Raw genomic sequence first — 23,813 nt, forward strand, 5'->3', positions numbered from 1 at the left:
CCTCTGAACACAGGTCGGTGTCAACCGTTGATTTGTTGATGCTTTATCTCTCCGACTGGCATGAATATAAATTACGCCGGTTCCGAAACTGTTGACACCTATCCCAGGGAAGTCCCACCACCACCGCCTCCTCCGCCACAGTATCCATCTCAAAGGGTTCGAAAGGAGACATCGCAACTCAGGGTCCCGTCAATGGGTTGTTCGGTAGAGATTCGTTCTCCACAGAGCTCTCAGCGCAGCAGTACAATCCGACAGCGTGGTATCACACCTGGTCGCATTGATGCAGCCACTCCTACTGCATCGTGTAAGTTCACGATTTTGTGTGGTCTCTAAGGAGGGTACCTATCGTTTACATTCAGTCTAGCTGATGTTCAGTCTCCTTATCAACACACGGTCTATTCGGATAAACGTTTGTTTCCGTTTTTTTCTCGATACACCTAGCGTAACTGATTCTCTTGTTTTCTATTCAAATTTCAGCCGGGAGGTATGTTGAATAGTTCGTTGTTTTGTATCAAGTGGCCTCGTTAGCGTTCATCTGCCTTATCTATGTACCATGCTTCTTCGGTAGCCCTGTCCTCTCTTTGGCTACCGTGGCCAACTCGTTCGTTCTCTTCTGCCCAGTATATTCAAGGCATTATGAGTGTGTTGTCAAGCCTGTCGTTTACCCCGCTTCACCTCTAATTATGATGTGGCTTTTACTCCATCTTCCACTGATTTCGTTCTCATTATCACTGGAGTGCACTGTCTGCCTTATGGTCGCGCATTTGGTTACCATCCCTTCATACAAACCGGGAAGGAGTTAAATTCGCTAACTCAAGAGTTAAGGTGCGACTAATCGCCTCGTGGTTTGACCCAACCCAGGACTCTCAAATGATTGGATTGCTCTGAGGGTTGCACAATCTACCCACAGCCCACGGGCTTCCTGGCAAAAAGTATTTCAGCTGTAGCGCCCTTTTGATGTCTAACTAGCATGCTACCAGAAGAACGCACGAGGGCTGGGATAGTGCCATACCACCGCCCCAAAGGCTTGGCTGTATGTTCCACACTCTCCCACTTTCTGGCGATCGAGACTGTTGGAACTGGAACCAGTATACCCATGGAACACGGTTTGTGGCTGATTAATTGATTTTGATTGATAGCTACACTGACTGATGCACAAAATCGAACGCACGCTTGAAGCCAAGAAACAGTAAGATTGTGGGTCGTTTGTACATATGGCGTTGCTCCGAAGTTCTGGTCGATGCAACTTCTATCCGGTCAAAATCTTGCTGGATGATCACAGGTCGAGTTCTCGCATGCTGGTTAAGCGGATAACCAAGCCGACCTGGCGTCAACTTTTCATTTGGTCCCAGTCATTCTTACGGTAACATCTTACCGGTTGCGATCGCAAAACTCTTCAGGTTGTGCTGCTTAGTCACTTATGTCACCCTCATACTCAGTGGCGATACACAAACGCCTTGGACTCGTTTGAGCGCCGGATACGTCAGGCGATTATACCAATCTTACCATTGGAATGTTCAAATAAGAGGAGGAAGGAACCCTGTAAGCTTTCATCCAAATTTTTTCATATCGGTGTAGGCAAAGTGGTTTATTCTGGTGATTCCACACCAATGGGAGGGGGAGGCACTAGACTCGACTTTCGCTCTTATTAGAGCTCATCAGCAGTGCATATCCTGGGACCTGCCGGGGTTTGAACTCCACACATCTGACGTGCGAGGCAAGTGTGTTACTACTGTCCTGCCAGCGTGTTTGAATTTTTACGTCTTGGCAGATAACACATCCACGTTACAACTGGACGGCCGAAGTGGTTAGAGCGCGAAATTACTGATCGGAAGGTCCGTGGTTCGAATCCGACCTCTGCCTCTCGACTTCCCCTGTCCAGGCTTGGGCAACCTGGCAGTATCCCAGCCCTCGTGCAACCTTCGGGTGGCATGGCAGTTAGGCACCGGAAGGGTGCTACAGCTGAACGATTTTTTTTCAGTTGGATCTCTCAAAGTTGCACCATATGTAGCTTGTGCGCACCTCATTTTACCGACTGGGTTCCTTAAACGGTTTACCGAGTACGTTTTACTGAATCTGATGAGTCTATGTGATTCATATTCCGTAATAGAGTGTGTGGCAGTCCCATCTGTTCGGTTTAGATGGGTTATGACGCTTGTACTCATCCATCGTCATCTCTGCCATAGCGGCCGCAGCACAATGATCAAACAAGTATTGTGCTACTGAATCGATCATCAGTAGTCAGACGACAATCGACATCTGTTTTCTATCCGCTTCTATCACTAATTTGGTGAATTTTTTCACTTGGAAAACACTCTTAGCTGACTGGGAAGTTTCGGAAACTTTCCAAACCTTTCAAGAAACTGGTGTGTTCTCTTTTCGCGGTTAATGCACAAAACTGCACTTTTGCGTTTTTATCCGCAAAACGCACACTGTTTTTATTTCAGTTTTGGTTTGGTTTGGTGTTCCTTCGATGTTGTCCTCTTGATGTTATCACTGCTGGTCCTCTATGCGTCTACTCATTGCCTTTTACCGTACCTGTGCTCAGCTCTATGCTACCTAAACACTCGACCTCTGCAACTTCGCACCGTGTCAAATCGCTTCCGGTTTTTTACCGTTGTCTACAGCGATCACTCAGAAGAATTTGTAACCCATCTTCACAACACTTTGGCACCTTTAGAGCAGTTAAATTGATATAAGATCCCTCCATCTGTGTTGCTACGGCGATCATGGTATTCTTTTTGTCGAGATTTCCCTGAGGAGTGGTTTTCCACTCGGCGTAATCTTCTAACCTTTGCGTTTGTCCTGTTCAAAGATTTTTTGGTCATGTTTTTGTAGCAGAACCGAACACATTCCTTACCGTCCTTAATTCTGTTTTCTACAAGAGCCAAATTTACACAGCTGTGGATTTTTTTGGAAGCAGTGTTTTTCAGTAGCTTGAAAGGGACGTACGCTTGCGCAACAACCCTGGATGTATTTCGCATAATCTTTTCCGGTGCCTACTTCAGTCACATAGTATCCAGTCTAGGAAGTGTAATACTGTGTTTCCGTTTCGATATTGGTGGATGGCTCAGCAGTTGTGGTGTCATGTGAGCAGATCTGTCTGTTTCTTTCGTACAGATTTCGCACCAATCCCCGTTTCTACTTTGAACACAATTCAACAGCCTGATAAGTTAGTTCTTTTCCTTCCGATCGAGTGCATTTTCTTCCAAGTAAACAGTCCATGGAAATGAACATCCGCTCAGGTTTTGAATATGTTTGTTTTGTTTGTTCGTTTTCCTTCCAACGGCGTTGTACTTTACCAATTAGTTTCTATCATTTAACCGCCCCCACATTTTATCCGCACAGCCGCGAACCTGCACTCTACACGCCAAGTAGCTCATCAGCCTCGAATACCTACGCGCGGAAGTGGAGAACAACGACCTGCCTTGGTCTATGCCCCCGCTTCTCATGCGTCACGTGTTCTACGTTCCATTCCAACGCCAAAAGTTGGAGTTGACAAAACACCTGCGGACCCGAAGCATACGCCGTTACTCTCCCGTCTCTTGCCCCCAGGCTTTGCCTGTGCCGCTAGCAGTCCGGATGGATCATCGTCGACGGCATCCGTACAAACTGTACGTACGGCCGACGAGTCAGAGCAAGGGGATCACAGTAGCATGGGCCATGAAGATAGAACCAGACGAACCGGGGAGTCGGCTCGGCTTACTTCAGGTGATCAAAAGCCACATTCGCAACGGTACAAACCACGAGCTGCACGGTTCGCTCCGTCACATGCTTCCGGGGTGAGTTCGCGTTTCATCCTTTGAGCGTGATCGGTCATTTATCTGCGTCATACAGCACTGGTCTCTCACCACACCATGGCTCGCGCACGCATGTTTTTATTGGAGCTGACAACATTGCCACATTGTCCAACTATGGACTGAAGATGTTTAAAGTCTCCTTCAATTTGCTCACAGCGAGCTACCTCACAGTGTCTGCATGTACCCAGAAACTTCCGATTTATTGAACCAGCTTCGAGAGAGGATCTGGAGTGGAGCGTTTTTTCGGGGATAGGGTTAGATAAAGTTCAGCCAACGGGCATAAATAGGCTCTCCATTGGTCGTGTACCGTTACGTTAGAAAATCAAACGATATTTGCACTCGCTTGACAATTGGACTCAACAATTTACCACTTGACATCGCCATACTGCTCTTCTAAAGGGTATCATATGCCGAGGTGTAACTCGTCTGTCAGTTGTAATTATACATGCACCCATGTTGTCCATATTGCCATTTGTTCATTCATCTCTGTGGCACGGACGTTGACGATGAATGCAATTCGAATTTCGGGTTGTAGACATTTTACTGTCAACAACTGTTAGTTGTTAGTTTCTTTACTTTAAGTCTCTTGTTTGACAAAAACACTTGGGAATGTTGAAGAAGGCTGACGTGGCTTCTTCGACAGCTAGCCCTTCTAACTCATCATTGTTGCGATTACATTACAGCCTTCAATTATATAAAATCAGGACATGGAATTAGGGCTTCATCGCCGCGCAAAATTACCTAGAGTCACAAAATACTCTGTGTGAACGCGGACCAAGCGTATCATTTCTAGTTCACAAGCATATACTGCTTCCGGAACCTCTCACGAATTTTGTCTCCAAACACAGTCTCCTGCCCTTCCGAAACCCACAATCCTATTGCTAGTGCGGTTCATCATTCGGTGCATTCATTATACTCTAAAACCGAGTCTAGCTGGTTCTTTTTTTGGCCAAACACTGTTGTGCTGTGTTTACGTGTTTAGTAAAGGAGAACTTTCCTAAAGAACAGACAATGGACAAAGATTGTCATACCCGAATCGTCATTCTCACGGTATGGGAGTGGAGGAACGTGACTTTCGATTTGACACTGAACAGTAGCTCAACTCGTGAACACCTGCACGCAAGGGGGGGGGGTTGAGAACATGGTAGTAAGGGATATGGGAACACCGAATAAACGCTCGGGAGAAGCTTTTTTAAAGACTAGTGATAAGAAATTTGAAAACCCCACCATACTCTGTTCATACACATTTTTTTATTGCAGTTTATGCCACTGGATACATTTACCGCCCTTTATGCTTTCCGGATGTCTTTATTTTCTCTACCTTAAAATTTTTTTCAACTTGGCTGTATTCTGCTCTATCCTGAGTTTACTGTATGTAAACCTTTGTAATCAGGCATACTACTCACTGTTTTCGTTATTGCCCAAATATATTCTGACGGGTTTTCCTTTTGCTCAGGTCACTTCGCATCCCATCGCTGGTCCTCACAGTGGTCTGTCAGAACGGGCAGACGCAGTCCAACTGAAAGCTGGACAGTCACTGACATATGCACTTCGGGACGAAATCTCCTCGTACTATCGTCATGATCCGACGGATTCTGGTGATCCGGAAGGTCGTGAGGATCTCGTATCCTCACCACACAGTGGTAGCACGGTTCCATCGACTACGGAATCTCAGGAAGCTCTTTCTGATAAGGTAGGTCCTTGTTCCTCATGGCAGGAAGTTGGTTGACTCGTCCGCGCATTTTAAGCCATCTTTTTGGGATTGGCACCATGAATATGAGGGGGAATAAAGGCAAATGAGGGTATTCTTTTTCAGCTGCCGTCACGAATAGACTGGACTTTACCGTGTTATGATGGTTTGTGTGCCCCCCCCCTGGACCCAGTGAGCTCATAACATTGAAATGAGGGTATTCTTTTTCAGCTGCCGTCACGAATAGACTGGACTTTACCGTGTTATGATGGTTTGTGTGCCCCCCCCCTGGACCCAGTGAGCTATGCCATAACATTGAGCTATATCTTAGCACATCGACCGTCGGGTGGTGCTATCAGCCTAGTCACCTTGCTTGCTGCACATAGCAGTGCGGGCAAATGAAAACAGACCACTATTGATGCCCCCTTGTCTTTATTTCACATACTTATTCCTTCCCCTCCCCCAACCCCGATAATAACTCTACTCTTGTAGGCGTGTACAATGTAGTGACAGAATCAGAGAGGTGACTTGGCAGTGGAGTATGAAAGAGATCACAAAAAATCTGGGTGCTGTCGGTGCGACTCGCCTTACAGGATCGGGACCGTATAATCTTCATATCTTGCAGCGCCTGGTTGCTACTAACCGATGTCAGTGGCGTTCTTGTTACCACTTTCTATCCGGATTGCCTGAATGAGTGTCTGGAGGTATATTTACCTCGGAATTACTGTGACAGGCAAGAGCTCAGTCCCTTACCCACTTTCTTTCATTATTTTCTTCACGGCAACGAAGCATCAGCGTTGAACACTGATGTTAGGCTGTCAATTTTTTTCATCAACTATTTTGCTTTCTTCCTTAGGCTGTTGCGTCCTTAGGCAGTATATCTGGCATTCAAATCGCTGGAAGCTACTAAGTGCCTTTTGAGGGCTTTAACGTTTACGGTTCACCCAACGGATTTGTGCGCCCTAATGAATGCTCTCTGTTATGGTTGAAAACGAAAGAAAATAATTTTTCGTTCGCTGGTTTATGCGTACCCCTGGTACCCAACGTCTCCGTCACTTCGCTTCTTCCAGCATGGATATGGAAGCGACCAGATACCGGAGCGAAAGCTATCTTCCGAGGAGGGTGATCGTGAAGAGCCTCTACGATGTTCCGCCGATGAAGATGAGGTCGAGGGCGAGACTGGGTCCAAAACGGATGACAGGTCGCCGGACAGTGAAACCCAATTGACACTTTGTGCTCCAGAAGTGTCTGGATTTCCGAAAATGTTTCATCGTATACCGCATGCCTACGTAAACGACGAACAGGCTTTGGCCGCAGCCGAACTGGACGTTAATCCATTGTTCTACACCGGTTACGAGGATGAACCTCGTCTAAGACGTGCTGATAACAAGGTAACTGATACGCGGTCCGAGCTAACGTGTGTTGGTCCCCCACCGTCCTACCCATCCACGGTGGTTGTTGAAATTCAAGCTCCACGTGAGTTTCTTCTTCGATCAGTGTGATCTTAAAAGCAGAATGCAGAAAGCATTTTACGTGCGTGTGTTCTTTGATTTCTGAATAGTAGTGGGCTGCCGATCGATGTGCGCCTTCGCCACGCTGTGCTCACTCACAAATGTGGAAGAGCATTGGATATCCAGAAGCAGATAAAGCAAAGAAGCAATCTCTATGAAATATCCGCAGGATTCTCTTCGTCCATCCGACTGGGCGATCCCGTTTATGCGAAATTCTGGTATTCCCTCTCTGATAGGACTCGTTCATTTGTTCTAACTAGGACAGTGATCCTACAATGGAGTGACCTCATTTTGTAATGGTTATGGAATAACATATCCCTTGCAAGTACGTATGTAGCACGACTAAGTAGATAACCGTGTGACGAACCAGGAAATGTGGCCAATCACCTGCTAACCTGTTTAACTGAGTTCGCATGAAGTACGTTAGATTACTTGTTAATGTTGTCCATCCACATTTGATCTCGAAAAGGCACAACACATACACACGCAGCGCAATTACCAAACGGGCGAGATGGCCCAAGTGGTTAGAGCGCGAATTTCCTGACCGGAAGACCCGTGGTTCGAACCCGACCTCTGACTCTCGACTTCCACTGTCTTGGCTCGATCAACCTGAGAGTATCCTAGCCCTCGTGCTTCCTTCGGGTGGCATGGAAGCTAGGCACCGGATAGGTTGTTACTCAAGGCGCAAACTGGTCGTAGGTGAGAATATGAGAAACGGCAGGTTGAGCTGGAGGGTTTTGGGGGTAGATTACTTTGTCTAGCTGTGCAAATTAGTGGCAGTTTGTTTGCCTGATGGTTTTGGGAGAAGAATTACTTCATATCACCAAAAGTAAAGTCCATCCCTTTAGATATGCTTGCATCGTTGTTGGTCGATTTGAACTGGATGCAGTTTTTACCATATTGCTTACTGTTATTTAGTGTTTTTTCTGAAATTTATCATGAAGGTAGGCAGGTTTCACCTTTCCTTTCTTGAGGTCGCCATTTCCATCGGGCTTTCCAGGGTTCCAATCAATGTTGATACTGTAGGTTACATTATCGCCGTCAACGTGTTTTGCGGATAATTATGACTATGAATAAGATATGGTACACGGTATTCCCCAATCACTTTCCTCACATGCAGCACTGTACCCAAGGCAGGCGAGTTTCTCACGCATCGTTCGCACTCGTTCGCAACCAAACTTGTCCAGCGACTATGTGAACCTGCCGGAGGATTCCCTGGTAAACTGGCTTACCACAGCTGTTACCACTCATTACCCTTTCATCGCTTGTTCCGCTGCAGCAGCTGGCTACTATTTCAGTCCTACAAAGTGTTTGCACAAACGGAAGCGATCGTCCGTACCGAATTCGGAAGATACCGTGACTCCTTCCATATCGCTCCCCCCTCCTCCGCCACCCCCTCTGCCACCCCTTCCACTTCCACTCCCACCACCACCGCCACCTCCGTATCGTCCACATTTCCCCATGGGTCCACGAATGCCGATTCCCTTCATGACTCCCAGGCCAAGTATTGGTGCTAATATGCTTTGTCATTTGTCGAACGGATCGTTTTGTTACGCACCTTTCCCGGCTGGGGGTTCGTACACAGTGATCTCCACAACTGCGACAACCGCATGCCACGCGCCCGCCAATCTGTTGTATTTTCACCCAAATTGGTGGTTTGCAAGACCCCCAGGTCCTGTAAGTTATGCCCAGCGGATTCCGTTTGAGCAGCTGCACGAAAGGCCAACGGAGACCTGTGGTGAGCAGGGTACGTTGTTTTCGGTGTTGACATCATTTCATTGGCCACTTCTGTGTAGTGGACGATTAATAATCATCTGCAAAATACTTGTTTATTCTGTCCACTGTAAGTTTGGGGGCGAGATGGCCCAAGTGGTTAGAGCGCGAATCTACTGACCGGAAGGCCCGTGGTTCGAACCCGACCTCTGCCTCTCGACTTCCCTTGTCTAGGCTTGGGCAACCTGGCAGTATATCAGCCCTCGTGCAACCTTCGGGCAGCATGGCAGTTAGGTACCGAAAGGGCATTACAACTGAACGTTTTTTCGAGAGTAGCCTAACATAGATTGTTCTGCAGTTGTCAGTTCAGATTGTCTCCGGAGGAGAATTGCCATATCTAGCATCCTCTGTGATCTTCGACCGGGAGTACTTTCTGCGGTAAAACTATGGGGCCACCAAGTAGGGCGTGAGAATGATGGAAACTCGGGAACTACGCGCACATAGTGAGCCCAATGAAGCACGCAAAACTGAGCCGACCGTTTAGGAGTTTTCATCAACCTTAAAGTAGCCATTCTGTTTTCCGTAGTGTCAGTCTCAGAGCACTGAGACTTTGCAGGCACTGAACACTTCTCAGCCGCCAGATTTCATCCCCACACATCTCATAAGCACCTACCATCGGGGGTGCCCGGGAAATGACCTGATTTTCAACCTCGGATTGTCCGTAAGTGGCTAGTTCTTATGTAAAAATTCCAAAAGAACTCGATCAAAACTAGAGACAGCAAAAATTCTGATGAAATAACTGTCTATTTCAGTGGATTATTCTTTTCACTTAACACTTGTGCAAAGTTTTATACAATTGGCTTTTAGGGTTTATTAGGGCATGGGACATAAAATTAATTCGTTGGCTACGTTGTTGGCAAGCACCAGAAGCTGCGTTGGTTGGGACATGTTTTACGCATGCCGAACATCGTTTACCCGAAAAGAGTACTATTTTCCATACCCAATTCGGAGTGGCGTAAACAGAGAGGTGGCCAACCCATGACCTGGCAGAGGAGTATGAAGGAGATCACGAAACGCTTGGGTGCTGTCGGTTCTACTCGCCTTCCAGGATGGGGACCGCGTGATCCTCACTGTGCCTGGTTGGAGACACTACAAGATATGGCTGGCACCCGATGTCAGTGGCGTTCTTGTTGTCAGTTTCTGTCCCGATTGCGTGAATGAATGTCTGGAGGTGTATGCACCTCGGAATGATTGTGTTAAGCTAGCACTAAGTCCCTCCCCCATCCACCTTTATTCTTTTCTTTACAATAAGGCTTTCAAATAAGTCATGGCTGTACGGCAGTGAAGCATTGGTGTTGAGCACTGATGTCATGCTGTCGTTGATGATGATGATGAATAAAAATCAGAGTTTTCGTAGTTTTTCACGAGGTTTATATGACTGGTTTTGGGATAGTCCAAATCGAGCTGTCAGGTTTTATGGTAACTGCCAGAATTGGGGTATTTGATCTTTTTATCAGTGTACAGCTGTTCTTAGCACTATGGATACACCCATATAATGTGCATATATCATATGTGTGTATATATGTACATATAATGTACATAACACCAGACCACAAGACAAATACATCACCATGTTGTTTTTGCTCAGTTCCATGTGAGATCGATCCATCGGCCTCTTACCTTTCCCATGGTGCGCGTCCAAAACGAGGTTTCAGCAACGCATCACGCGTTGGTGCTCCTGCTGCGTTTGTCATCTCCACAGCTCCGCACGACCATCCGCCAAGGTTCACTATCGTCAATGGTCGGCCTATGCATTGTTCATCGGAACGTGGTCCGGTTTCGGCTGCCGTCTGTGACAGTTTATTAGGTTCAAGCAAGTTGGAGTCGGCCAGCGCCACCGCCGGCCGAGGTGTATCGGACTCTTCTCCGAGCATCCAAAATGTCCCCGGGGAGCTAGATATCCAATTTTTATGGGAAGAAAATCAACAACTGAAAGCGTTACTTCATGAGGCTACGACTCGATTGCAATATGTGAATGTGGTACGTTTTCTTTCCGTTCTGTTTCCTTGTGAGCGAATAGTTTTCATGTTCCCTCCTTTAAACACATTCGCATTTTTCAGCTGGAATGTCATCTCCAACGGTTAAATATGCTGGTCGGATCAATGCTAGCTTCACATCACCGGCAGTGCGAACTTGACCATCAGCTCCATGGTTGCCCTCATCAAGAATTCTTCCCTGCAGAGTCCCGCCCACGAGCACCACCCCCACCATCGCAACCCCCTCCAACCGACTGGATGTATCCAGTTGTTCCCAGCAGTCTACCCGCTGTGCCCATCGCGCCATACTACTCGCCCGGCTATTATCCTTTCAATGTGGCCACACCGGCAGTGATTCCAGAACGATCAATCCATATGGGCCCAGTACAGCCTGGGTGGAATGTTCGACCTCAGGTCTGTTCACCTGTCTTCATGCTGCTCCATATTACTGTCGGCAGTTTTTGGTCACCAAGGTGTATGTTTTTCAGTTGAAATTGAAAAATTCGTTCCTCATTAGATTTCTCTTGGCTCGAATTGGACTGATCACATAAGTTTATTCTTCCTTAATCACGTTGATGCTCCCCGAGTGTCTGAATGTCAACAACAGCAGACAATTTGCCTCGAACAGACAACACTCAGACAAAAATCAGCAGAGGAACTCAGAGGCAAAGGACAATGTAAAGTCAGTCAACTAGCAACCATTGAGGCGCTATTCAAATGAACCAAAACATCCACGGGGCAAATCACTGCCGGTACCGTCCTTGTTGGAGCTCGCTCTCCAATTTTCATCAATCTTATTTCACACTTCAACACCAAAATCTACGTATATGGAAAATTAACTAGTGTTCTTGTGAATCTCTCGTTTGTAACAGCTGTTTTTCTCGAAACTCAGGAGGTAGATGAGAATTTTTTAATGATTGTCCAGCTGATGACCTGGCCACTGCGGTTCCTGTGTCTCGGTATGCACCAAACTACTTTGTCTAGACCTTAACCGGTGTCTGATGATAGCTTAATTTAAGTTTTCTCGTTGTCGCACTTCAGTGAGATGTTGGGATCAGACATTCTTCTAGTGTGTTCGGCAATGAAACCTCAGCGTCTAAACTGACGTTGCTATTGTTGTTTCGCTATGCCGCGCTAATATCTTTGCTTTTTTTGGTCAGCCGTATACATATTAATGTTTTGTGTTATCCTGCCATCCCCACTGTACTTTCTAGATGATGTTTGCCCCAGATAGCTCTGGCCGTTCTACCAGGTCCCGTGTGAACACGTCAGCTTGGCCTCGTACTGTTTCATTAGATCGTGCAGATGGTGTTGGTGGATATTCCTCTGGCTACAGCAGTCGCTGGTCTGCGGCCAATGTTGTGCCCGACCGAAGGTCGGCCCAGCCCAAAAAGCATTCGAAGCAGAAAACGGTTCGCGTGGCCGATGAGCCAATAACCTTCACTCCCGATGACCGATCTCAACAACCATTACCATTTCGTTCGGTTCAAGTGACTCGTCGGCGATTGGACCACTCGGTCCCCGCATCAAACGCCCACTTATCTCCAAGACCCTCAGGAGCCTGCGAGACACATTACTGTCCTCACTCTGGACGCGAGCTATTTCGTGAAAGTGAGTGAACAACCTAGTTTTTCATTCATTATGCTTCGTAGGTGGTGGGTCTCCTGGACTCATGACTAAGGGAGACTGATGACGCGTTTTCGCACCACCAGGGTCCTAAACACTTACTGGCGATATTTGTGTTTTATCAAACAGAGGTGAGCTAAAACGGCAATCAGTAGAGCGAAGGTTGACTTAGATCAGGAACGCCGTTTGTATGACACATCATGTATGAATTCACGTGTGCTTGCACACCGATAGGCGTAGAACGGATGGAATGCATCTCCAAACAAATGAACTAATCGCATCGCCATTCATGTCACGCCCCTGTTCAATGTCACGCTCACATTTGGAACACTTTTTTATTGAATCATATCAGTTTACGTGCTGCGCCGCAAAGTTTTTCCTCTGATTTCCCGTCCTTAGTCTTCTCTATTAATCTCTTCTTCCGAGTGGTTAGAGCGCGAATTCACTGACCGGTAGGTCCGTGGTTCGAGCCCGACCTCTGCCTTTCTACTTCCCCTGTCTAGGCTTGGGCAACCTGGCAGTATCCCAGCCCTCGTGCAACCTTCGGATGGCATGGTACCGAAAGGGTGCTACAGCTGAACGATTTCTTTCTCCCAAAGTTGTCGGGATCACACAAGTCAGACTGGTAATACGAATGATTTTTCAAGATGTGTAGACGCGTGCTATTTCAGGCTATTCGACTGGTTGATGACGGTTCTTTTTTGTTCAATACACACGTATGACCAAACAAATCTCAGATGTTCTGTTTAATTTACTCTTATTCGTACCGTTTCATCGTGAACTTGTGTGCGTCAGTATAAACTTTTCCACCTTTTTTTACTAGCCAATCCTCTGATCAAATATCAGCCACCCATGTCTAGTCCAGCCCAGACGAACAGACCCATGGATATCAGCCTGATCAATCGCTATCCAGACTTAGAAGAACAGGAGGATATGAAACACTTGACACCACATACGGAGACAATACCAGCGAAAATCGCCGTGAGCTCAGTGTACCAAGTTGCTTCCGCGTGTCGTGTTTGCCTGGCCGATTCGGGTGTGCATTCTGGCGATTCACAGACCCAACTTGCTCCGGTTGGACAGACGGGGATAGTCGTATCGACGACTCTTTCAAACACATACATGCCACCCCAGATAGGTTCCTCGTTACAAGCTTCCACGGACTACGCGATCCATTCATCCGCGGGAGGTCCCACACGATATGTGTTTGCCGTTTCGGGCACACAACCGAATGTGGAAGCGCAGGTAATGGAACTGGAGTTCCGTTTTTCCAACACTTTGGCAGGTTGTGTTGGTGTTTCATCTGTATTGCTTGCCTTAGCTAGGTACAACGTTAAAACTGGACTATAGCAACAAGTAGTAAAATATAATATTTGGTTCACTGGCGCCCTGGGCCAGTTTCCGATCAATATTCTATCTGCACGCGAATATCCAGTGCTGGGAAGTTCGGCTTCCACTGACTAAAAGTAGTTTATGATTATGTTCAGTCAGTTAGAAAACGCTTGGAACCAATTGAGTAGTCATCATTTTCGGAAACAGTCATCAGATTTATTACTGGGTAACGTTTCGCTTTTGACACAAAAGCTTCGTCAGCCCAAGTGATTAACTTACGAGATTCGTTGAGATTTAAGGCGGAAGAGAACCAGTCAGTAGTTTATGATTATGTTCAGTCAGTTAGAAAACGCTTGGAACCAATTGAGTAGTCATCATTTTCGGAAACAGTCGGCAGATTTATTACTGGGTAACGTTTCGCTTTTGACACAAATGCTTCGTCAGCCCAAGTGATTAACTTACGAGATTCGTTGAGATTTAAGGCGGAAGGAGAACCAGTCAGTCAATCAAGGTGTGTTGGGTGTCGGCCAAGGGATTTTGTGTGTTAGAATGAGCCACCAAGTGTTAAGACCGATGGGGAAACCTACATAGACTTAAGTCCAACTTAGGGTCTAGTTCTTTCCAGTTTGGTTCAGATGAAGATTCCTCTTGAACGTCGTTTGGAATTTTTGTCCGTTTGTTTGTTTGAAGTTTTATTTGTGTAGGAAAATACTGAATTCTTCACACAGATCCTGCTTTCAATCGATCGCCATTAGATCGATGACCTCGATATTATTCAACTGACAGCACTGTGGCTGTCATCTCCAACTTCTCACCGATCGATTCAGGATATCCGTGTAGTGGTTTCTCGCACTGTCTTGAATACTCTGTTTTCATTCACTTTTCTAACCACCAACAAGCGGTACGTGCGTGCGTGCGTCCGTCGAGGATCCCCTTCCCTTTGTGTGCGCACGTACCCAGGCTGATGTACCCCTGTTAACTCGAAAGGACAACTGGCAAAATCCTACTGTAACACCCAACTCCGCTGACTGCACCATGAGCATAATGATAGTGTGCTCTGAGCACAGTTCAATTCAGTCCAGTTTGACGATCGGGAACCTTGTATGTAGGTATGATGGATCGGGTCACACCGCAGCTTGTGGTATCGGGTAGTGTAGGACAGAGGGGGTGCAAAATATTTTAAAAATAGAAATATAATAAAGAACAGCCAGAGAATAGATAAAACACCGCCACCGTTTGTTCGCCATCGCCATGGCATTGAATGCCTCCAACCATTAATGTAGTGAGTCTCTGACATCCCAACCTACACCAGAGCAACCAAGACCCTTTGTGTTTTTTTCGTGCTCCGTCTGCAGGTCGTGCGTTGTTCATCTTCTGTTCCCATCATGCATGTGTAGTGATCGAAGACCAGCAGTCTTCTCCTGTCTTCAATGCACAGAAACCAGGCTTCACATCTAAAGTGGTTGGCTTCTTGAGGCGATATGGCCCAAGTGGTTAGTGCGCGAATTTACTGACCGGAAGGTCCGTGGTTCGAACCCGACCTCTGACTCTCGACTTCCCCTGTCTAGGCTTGGGCAACCTGGCAGTATCCCAGCCCTCGTGCAACCTTCGGGTGGCATGGCAGGTAGGCACCGAAAGGGTGCTACGGCTGAACGATTTTTACGCACTGCTGCTTTGTACGCTGACAGGCTGATGTAACGAACACCCCAGAGGTGCCTAAATGGGAGGCATTCAGAACGGCCTTCAGCGATGCTAGCTAGCCCTTGCTTTGTCAATAGACCTGTCAACTGCCTAGATAGGTAAGACTGCCCTTATACATCCTATGCTTCTAATACCAAGACGTACTTTAATGGTCCACTCTCCCAGTCGTGTAACAGAATCTTCCACTTGGAGCTGCAAAACGCATGCGCTAGCAAATGTAGTATTTGGTTTACTTGGTATCTGGATGGAATCTGAACCAACTAGCACTCGAATCAGAGAAGCTTCACCGAAGGTCACCTCATGCTAAGGCTGGAATCGCGAGCAACCACACCCCACAGCTTTGCAGTACACTCGATCGTCGCAAACAGATGCCGATAATCACATCGAAGTAAGCGCACAAGAGCGCTTAGTGGCTGCGTTCTCATTGATCATCAGTATACATATATATAATATTGTATATATACACTCGTTCGAGAGCTACTCTGCTCGCAAGAGCCTTGTTGTTCCTCAGGCCCTTAGGCCAGTTTTTCGCGTACAGTCGTCGTCATGGACATAATACGTCGGTATCAATAGCCGCGCCTCACTGGCATGGGAAGGGCGTGGGAAGAAAGAGGAATGATGGGGACTTACTGCTAAGGGAGATGTTGACCATATCAATGTCAAAACCGATGTAAACATTGATGAGTTGGTTAACTTGGTAAGCTAGAAAAATGTGTCCATTTTAGGACGTATACTGACTCATAATGTCGGTTTCCTGGACAAATCAGATCAGTGAAGCAATTAGGTTTTGTGCTCAGCAAGTCCACTGACATCATGCCTACACAACACACTATTCGTTACTCTCATTACTCGGCTAATCCGTAACGAGGCAGTTAGAAAGTGCGTTTTCGGTTGTGCAATGAAGAATGTGTCCAGCGCCAGAAGCTGCGTTGGTTGGGACATGTGTTGCGTATACCGAAGCATCGTTTGCCGAAGAGAGTGCTGTTTTCCATGCCCAATTCAGAGTGGCTTAAACAGAGAGGTGGTCAACCCTTGAGTTGGTAGAGGAGTGTGAAGGAGATCACGAAACGCTTGGGTGCCGTCGGTGCTACTCGCCTTCCAGGATGCGGATCACGCGATCCTGTGCCTGGTTGGAGACACTACAAGATATGGCTGCCAACAGATGTCAGGTTGTTGTCAGTTTCTATCCAGATCGCCTGAGTGGGTGTCTGGAGGTATAGGCACCTCAGAATGATTGGCAAGCCACCACTAAGTCCCTTCCCCCTCCACCTTTACTCTTTTCTCTACAATAAGGCTTTCAAATAAATCATGGTCGTACGGCAGTGAAGCATCGGTGTTGAACACTGATGTCATGCTGTCGATGACGATGATGATGTTACTCGAAATCATACGCCGACCTTCTGCTGAACATCTTTCAAATTGCTTACTATTTATTCTTCGTCGAGCTGAAGAATGCCAGTAGGTTGTATGGTTAAGAACGCGTAGCTTGTGATGGCCCCGTAGAAACACGTCTTCCGGAACTGAGTTTAAAGACATATCTGCCACCCACGTCCTTCCCTGTCAACCCATCTCGGAAAGCATTGCACAGTAACCGAAGAACGCTTGGTTAGCGCTATTTTGCTGCAGATATTCGGTGCCTGTACTAGTGGGTGGGACTGAAACACAAACGGGGGGTGGACGTTCTGGGGCTAATCCACTCCTACATAGGAACAAATAGCGACCAGTGACGGGTAAATTCAGACCGCATCACCCAATAACGGGCTTATAGGTGTTGTATTCACAGATGGTCCAATTGGGTAGAGCGCGAATTTACTCAGTGGAAGGTCCGTGGTTCGAACCCGATCTCTGTCTCTCGACTCCCCCTGTCTAGGCTTGGGCAACCTGGCAGTATCCCAGCCCTCGTGCAACCTTCGGGTGGCATGGCAGCTAGGCACCGAAAGGGTGCTACAGCTGAGCGGTATTCACAGATTCTTTCCAAACTGATTGTTCCTCACACCGAATTTATTGCAGTTTCACTCGGGACCTTTGTTGGTCCTCCATATCTCGCTTGTGTTCGTTATCGAGTGTAGACGCACGCAAGATTCGAACTGCCACAAATCTCTACGTAATGTAAAAATAGACTAGAAGTCCTGAAGGTGGAAGTCACAAGCAACCTTGGGTCTCAGTCCTTAACTCTATGCCCGAATCTCATTACTCTTGGTACACTACTCAACTCTCACAGTATGTAATTTTTACCAATTTTCCTTTGCGACTTGCTGAAACAGGTTGTTCCTCATGGGGATCCGAGCCGAGTTTCTGAATTCTGATATTAAAGATGCTTTAAGGAGGATGCCTTAAATCTCGAATTAAGGTGAAAGCTGTTCATGTCTTCCCACACATATTTTCCCAGCAAATGAAAAAAAGGCACGGTCGTCCTTCCCACTGGTAGCCAGTTTCTCCATCAGTTCACCATTTCACAAACCGTCAATTCTGTTGAATACCTGCGCATGGACCAATCAATAACCAACTCCATCCACGATAGGGGTGATAGAATAGGCTCTTTTTGTGTTCCACATTTTGTCCTCCGAGGCCCATACCTTGTATCACTTGTCACCAACTTTAGCCCAAAAACCCCGTGTAAGCGTTACAATTGATCGGATCTCAAATCATGTCACTGATTGCTTACATTTTCACGCTCTGATGAGTTCCTCATTCTCCCCCCTAGGAAACAGCGGTTGACATTTCTACCCCTGTCCATCAGTTGCTTTGTGCACCTCTTCTGCTCTTGCGTTTGGATTTGTCACGATAAGAACCCGAATGGTTTGCTTTTCTACTGACTACCTGGTATTACTATCATATTTCGATTAGCACTACGCTTGACTTGTCGGAACGCTGAATTCAGCTGTCACAAACGATGGTTTGCCGCTTGAAAACAATCCTCGAGTGAGATTAAGTGAGGGTACCTCTGCTCGTGATGTTTGGATGTGCTTTTGCGAAAGTAATATCAAACAGACGTTCTCCTAACTTTAGTCGATCAGCTTTGTGGGCTGGCGTCCGGACTAGTTTCAACTGTAGCTATTTTCAACGCTGTAGTAACCCACATTCCCCCGTCACCGATAAGAAAGTGTCGGAGCGAATTGAGTGCCAGTTGTGTACCTTATGGATCCTGGCTTTCGAAATTCTCGCGGCAGTACGTTCTTCCTCCGGTTGAGCGTGAAAACATAGGTGGCATTCTGATTTTGAAGGCAAAAATCTTTATCTAATTCGGTTTTAACCCGACAATCCGCATGCACCAAACGGATTTTGACACTTAGGTGCAGTGCAATACGACTACTCTATTTTTTCAACATGTTTTGTCTTTTCCACTTTCGGATCAATCTTTATTCCTGGTGTAACTTTATTATTTTCTTATGTTGCGATTTCTGCTTGTAGTTGAAAAACTCATTTTTTAAAGAAAGAAGCGCGTATTTTGTGGATACCTCTCAAGTTCGAACCCGTAAATTTCGAGTTATCCTTTACGGGATCGTCACCGTAAGTCACTGGTTTGATAGTGATCTATGCACGCTATCTTACTTGAAAACCCCCGTTTAAAAGCCTTAGTCCGAGAGAAAGTTCCGTTTCGTAGAACTTGGGGCTAGAGATGGTCTCCCATTCGAAAATGTGGAAAGGTTTTCGGGACAATCAACTCATTGGATAGTCATGACTAGTCATATACTTCGTATGCCAGCGAACCGTTGGACTTACAGGACTGGTTGTTGTTGGCCATACATGAGGTGAGGAAAGCCGTGACGAGGTCAGTTGATGTTTACCGGCGAAGAGTGCTCTTTTGCTTGATAAGGTACCTCGCGTGGTTGGATAGATTTGTGGTTAGAGGGACTGGAGTGAGTCGTTGTGGGATATATGCATCATGGACTGGCGAAACTCGAGTCCGGCAATTCACCCCCTTGGTGTGTATTGTTGTCGGGATACAAGTGTGTTTGTTGTTAGGGTCCTATAAAAATCCGAACGTTTTCATCATTTAGCCACTCAACCTCACCTGCAGGTGAGGCTGACACTGACAAACTGCTTTATTAGGTGCCTTTATTCGCATTTGTTTCATTCATCAGTGCACTCTCCGTGTATGGCTTTACAGTGACTTTCAAACATCCGCACTGAGCCTCATGGAAATCATTGATAGAAATACTCGAACACAACCATAGGTGATGATAGTTCCGTTTGTTGGCTTGTTGTCTCATTGTATGTAACCATAAACACTTTGGAGCTTGGGCTGTTCACCAGTTACCTTTTCACACTTTGCACTCCCGTGTTCTCGTAGCCTTTCCCCCAACCAATTCGAGAGTTCTGTCATGTTGCCTGATGGTCTTTTTTTGGCATTTGACGGATGTGTCATACTCTCTCTTATCCGCATAACTAAAAGTGTGCTCTCTCGCTCATCCAAGCCTAGTGTCCTTTACATTTTCACCCATCCGTCTTTTTTTGCTTGCTGTCTTCCCCTTGTTCGCAGTGTGGAACGTCATCATCTCACATTTCAGTACGAATAATATGCACAGTATATCCGTAGCAGTATGAACAAAACACTCTCTAATATGACGAGGTCGAATGCTATGTCACTACATTCTTCTTGGCTTGCAGTGTACACAACAGTGTTTCGTTTTAGGCACAAGTTAGGGTGATTTCCTCCGAGGCTGANCCCTCCGAGGCTGAACCGCTTAGTGCCGTGTTCCGAACGCAATGGACAAAAGCTCGAAATCTTCCGCTGTCCAACTTGTCGTTCGCCTATTTCATTCTGTAGGCAAACCTCTATCTAGATAGGACCCAATGAGTGCGGATGTTAGCACACTGTCATTTGTTCTCATCCGATCATGCAGCTGGTCAGGCGCTGTTGCCCACTCGTCATAGGATTTCTTAAGATCCACCAATTTTCCAAAGCTGGTCTGGTTTGTTTGTTTCTGGGATTGGAATCAGCCTTCGGTTAAAGCAGAAATGTAGAGGGGCGGCTGTGTTAAATCATAGTTCGAAATGACGGCTATGTGGCTAGCCCGAAGCGGCATCCTGTGGCTGTGACAAATTCCCACACAAGTGCACCTCCAGCGATCCTCACCCACTCCCTCTCGTACAGCTGTGCATTGTCACCGCGTAACGAACGTCAATTACCACGGTGGTCGGCCTATCATTGTAGATGTCTGATGACCCGGACCTGTGATACTCAAAGTTAAACACTTTTATTCGAATCTCTTCGGCTCTTGAGTAGTTCATAGCCCACTCTCTGTGTATTTGCATATCGTCGTTTGAAATCACCCAAGAGTTTTGGCTGCTTATCCTGGAAGTCTTCGGCCGAATTGATCAGGTCTGATAGATTTTATGCGGCTCAGACTAGCGCTACCGGGTCCTCGTCATTCCTGGGCACTGTCCTTTTTTGTTAGGACACGTTGTAGATTCTCCCAGAATAGTGGATACTCGTGCAAGACTACTTTCCTGATGAGGAAAAGATGACTAATTCATTTGCCGAACGATGTTACACGGGGTAATTCCTTTTGATCCAGTCTTTTATCCAGTGATTGTGTGTGCTTACCGATACTGTTCTCAGTCGAGCTCGAGATGGGTCGGTGGTTAATGCGCCAACTTACTGGTCGAAAAGTCCGTAGTTTTCGAACCCAACCTGTGCATCTCGATCGCTCCTGTCTAGGCTTGGGCAACCTGGAAGTATCTCAAACCACGTTTTTCCTGCGAGTAGCGCGGCGGCCAGGTACCGAAAGGGTTTCGCAGTTGAACGATTATCATTATTTTTTGTAAAAACTTTTACAATCTTGAGGAATCAGATGGGATATCGGCACGCCAGTAGTTAATTGCACTTGTCTTTCAGGCCGAATCACGACCGGTCGCAAATTCTGTCAACGCGGCGAGTGAGGCGGACGGTAGTGGAAGTTACGAAGGAATAACGCTCCCACAACCTACGCACGCCAAACGACCATCTGAGACCAATCTTCCTCACTCTACACAAACCACAACGTCCACTAGTGAAACGTTATCCACAGCTGTCCCTTTTACAGCAAATGAACAGTCCGCCCAGGTACATTTTGCTCGTCACACTCCATCTACCCTGTCGCCTAAACTGCGGTTCAGTTCTCCATCGTTTACCCACTCACTCGCACATGGCGGTCCATCTATCAGAACTAAACACTCTGAACACTTTCCATTTTCTGAGGCATCACCCGAAGCGATCTACACCGCTCGAAGTCCAACCTCACCATTGTCAATGAATCCAACAGTAGCGTCTGAACGCTCTCAGGATACAGTTGGCCGCACTGGACAGTTTCCAGGTTACTGTTTTGGGGGGTCGACCAAAGTGAACGAGGTTATGTTTGACCCTCTACAGGCGGATTCCCGTTATGCGCCTCATTCACATAGACAAGGTCCACATGCCGCACCCCACCCGGTGGGCCACCGAACTCCAGGCTTACAAGTTCACTTCGCACCCCGATTTCGCCCTGCTTCTTCTGTTCCTCATTCCACCGACAAAGTAGGTCGCAATATGGCCCCATCCGAGCAAACAAATACTGGCTCATGCAATTTTCCAATAGATAGCATTGTTTCACCACACCTTTTGCGTAAACATTATTGTTACGAGGAGTACTGAGCTAATGCTGCGCCATCTCTTCGCTGATTCGTGTATGAGCTTGTCTTTGCCTCTTCCGTGGCCAACTAACGTAATTTTCAACCATTGGTGTAGTATTCATGGCATGTGCTTTCAATCGTGCGCAATCGGTGATATGTTATGTTCCTTGTTTCGGTTTGTTCTTGCCGCTTCCTTTCTTTTTCTCTGCCTCTCTCCCGCGCGTTCTCCTAATGCCACCTTGGCGTTTTGCATTAACAAATAACTAAGTTTGGCTCGCTTTTTGTCACAAACGGTGCGGTACGGTTGATCGTGTTCCAGCGACAAACCCCAAGTAATTTACGCGAACGTCAAACAGTGCTGAGAGTATTTATTGATACAAACTGCCAGAAACAGATCATTAGGCTTATCTGTTTCAATCTCCTACGGCTTTGTTCCCATTCACAGTCCTGTCGTTTGGTCTCGTAACACCATCAGAAACGTCAGCAACATCAGTGTTGACACTGATGCCTCACTGTAGTGCAAACGCAACGTTTGTTATGCTTAAAGCTGTCCAGCAATCTTATTTCCCTGGGCACTTGTATGAGATCGATGGACTGGTCGGAGATGAGATTATTTCTCGAAGCGAGAAGGCCAGGAAAGCCTTTACCAATGTCTGACACCTATGGCGCTTACGTGATGTGAGTTTCTGTCAAGGGTAGAGTTCACACAACAGCAACGCGATCTATGCTGCGTTTGGATCAGAAACGTGGCCTATGGGTGCAGAGGACATTCTAAAGCTGTCAGTGTTTGACTATCGGTGCCTCAGAAGCATTGGTCAGATCTGGTTGGAACAACGGTTTAGTAATACTGGGGTGGTCTTAGGAGGAAGGAACTCTCCCGCGCGATAGATGACAAGGTACGCTGGTTTGGACGTATACTCCGCATGCCTGAAGACTGCCTCACAGAGCTCTTTTTCTATAGAGGAAAATGCCGGTAGCGTAGATGGTCGTTGGCTTGTTCGCTTAGCTTGGCAATTTGATTGCAAACGTTTCATCACCAGTCGAGGTGACATCATCAGTGCGTTATTGGGAAGCGTAGTGGTGGGTGAGTGGTTGTGCTCTTTTTGCCCAGCCCTGTGCTGAGTGGGAGCGACCGACAGGTGGACAGTGTATTACCTAGCAATGAAGTATGAAAACAATAAACCGCAAACTGCCGCTCCCTAGATGGGTACCCCGGAAATGAACTCATTAATGGTTATTGACACTGGCGGAAACGTCTTAATCGTGCAGTCAATGAATCTCATGGATGGAAACTATCGCCTTCAATACGCCACCCAGTTCCGAACTAAATGATCGTACCATCGTTTCCAATGCTTGGCTGTACGGCCCATACTCTTCCACATTCCGGTGATCGAAATTGAAGCAGATGGAACCAATGTACCCATGGCACATTGTTGATAGGGAGGCGAAATGGCTCAATAATTGGAGCGCAAATTTACTGACCGGAAGTTTTGTGTTTCGAACCCGACCTCTGCTTCTCGACTTCCTCGACAGTATCCCAGGCTCCTTCTCGTGGAATGGCAGTTGGGAACCGAAAGGGTGTTACATGGTTTATTGGTAAATTGATAATTGACTGAACTGGCTCGCTCGAACGGGTTTACTTGAGTTTGTGAACTTTGATGAGTTTGTCGAAATTTTAACGCGGAAACCGGTTTCTCTTTCACATCTCATATTAAGGAATCTATGTGGTGAATATCTAACAGTGGACTGAAGAATGAGCGAACTCCGAAGTCTAACTTGTCATCCAAACATTTTCTCTCCAAAACGGAAG

The 23,813-nt window shown here is 46.7% G+C and overlaps 1 protein-coding gene across 1 annotated transcript; it reads left to right on the top strand.

The window, feature by feature from the left end:
• Window positions 1-60: 60 nt before the first annotated feature.
• Window positions 61-22,234, top strand: T265_10904 (hypothetical protein; the record flags this gene model as incomplete). Its single annotated transcript, XM_009177417.1, has 10 exons — window positions 61-304; window positions 3,349-3,782; window positions 5,257-5,493; window positions 6,561-6,966; window positions 8,122-8,748; window positions 10,363-10,754; window positions 10,835-11,164; window positions 11,965-12,361; window positions 13,200-13,621; window positions 21,252-22,234. The coding sequence occupies 10 exons, from the start codon at window positions 61-63 to the stop codon at window positions 22,023-22,025; spliced, it is 4,263 nt and encodes a 1,420-aa protein (XP_009175681.1).
• Between the last annotated feature and the right edge of the window lie 1,579 nt (window positions 22,235-23,813).

The sequence above is a fragment of the Opisthorchis viverrini genome (genome assembly GCF_000715545.1).
Source record: "Opisthorchis viverrini unplaced genomic scaffold opera_v5_418, whole genome shotgun sequence".
NCBI lineage: Eukaryota > Metazoa > Platyhelminthes > Trematoda > Opisthorchiida > Opisthorchiidae > Opisthorchis > Opisthorchis viverrini.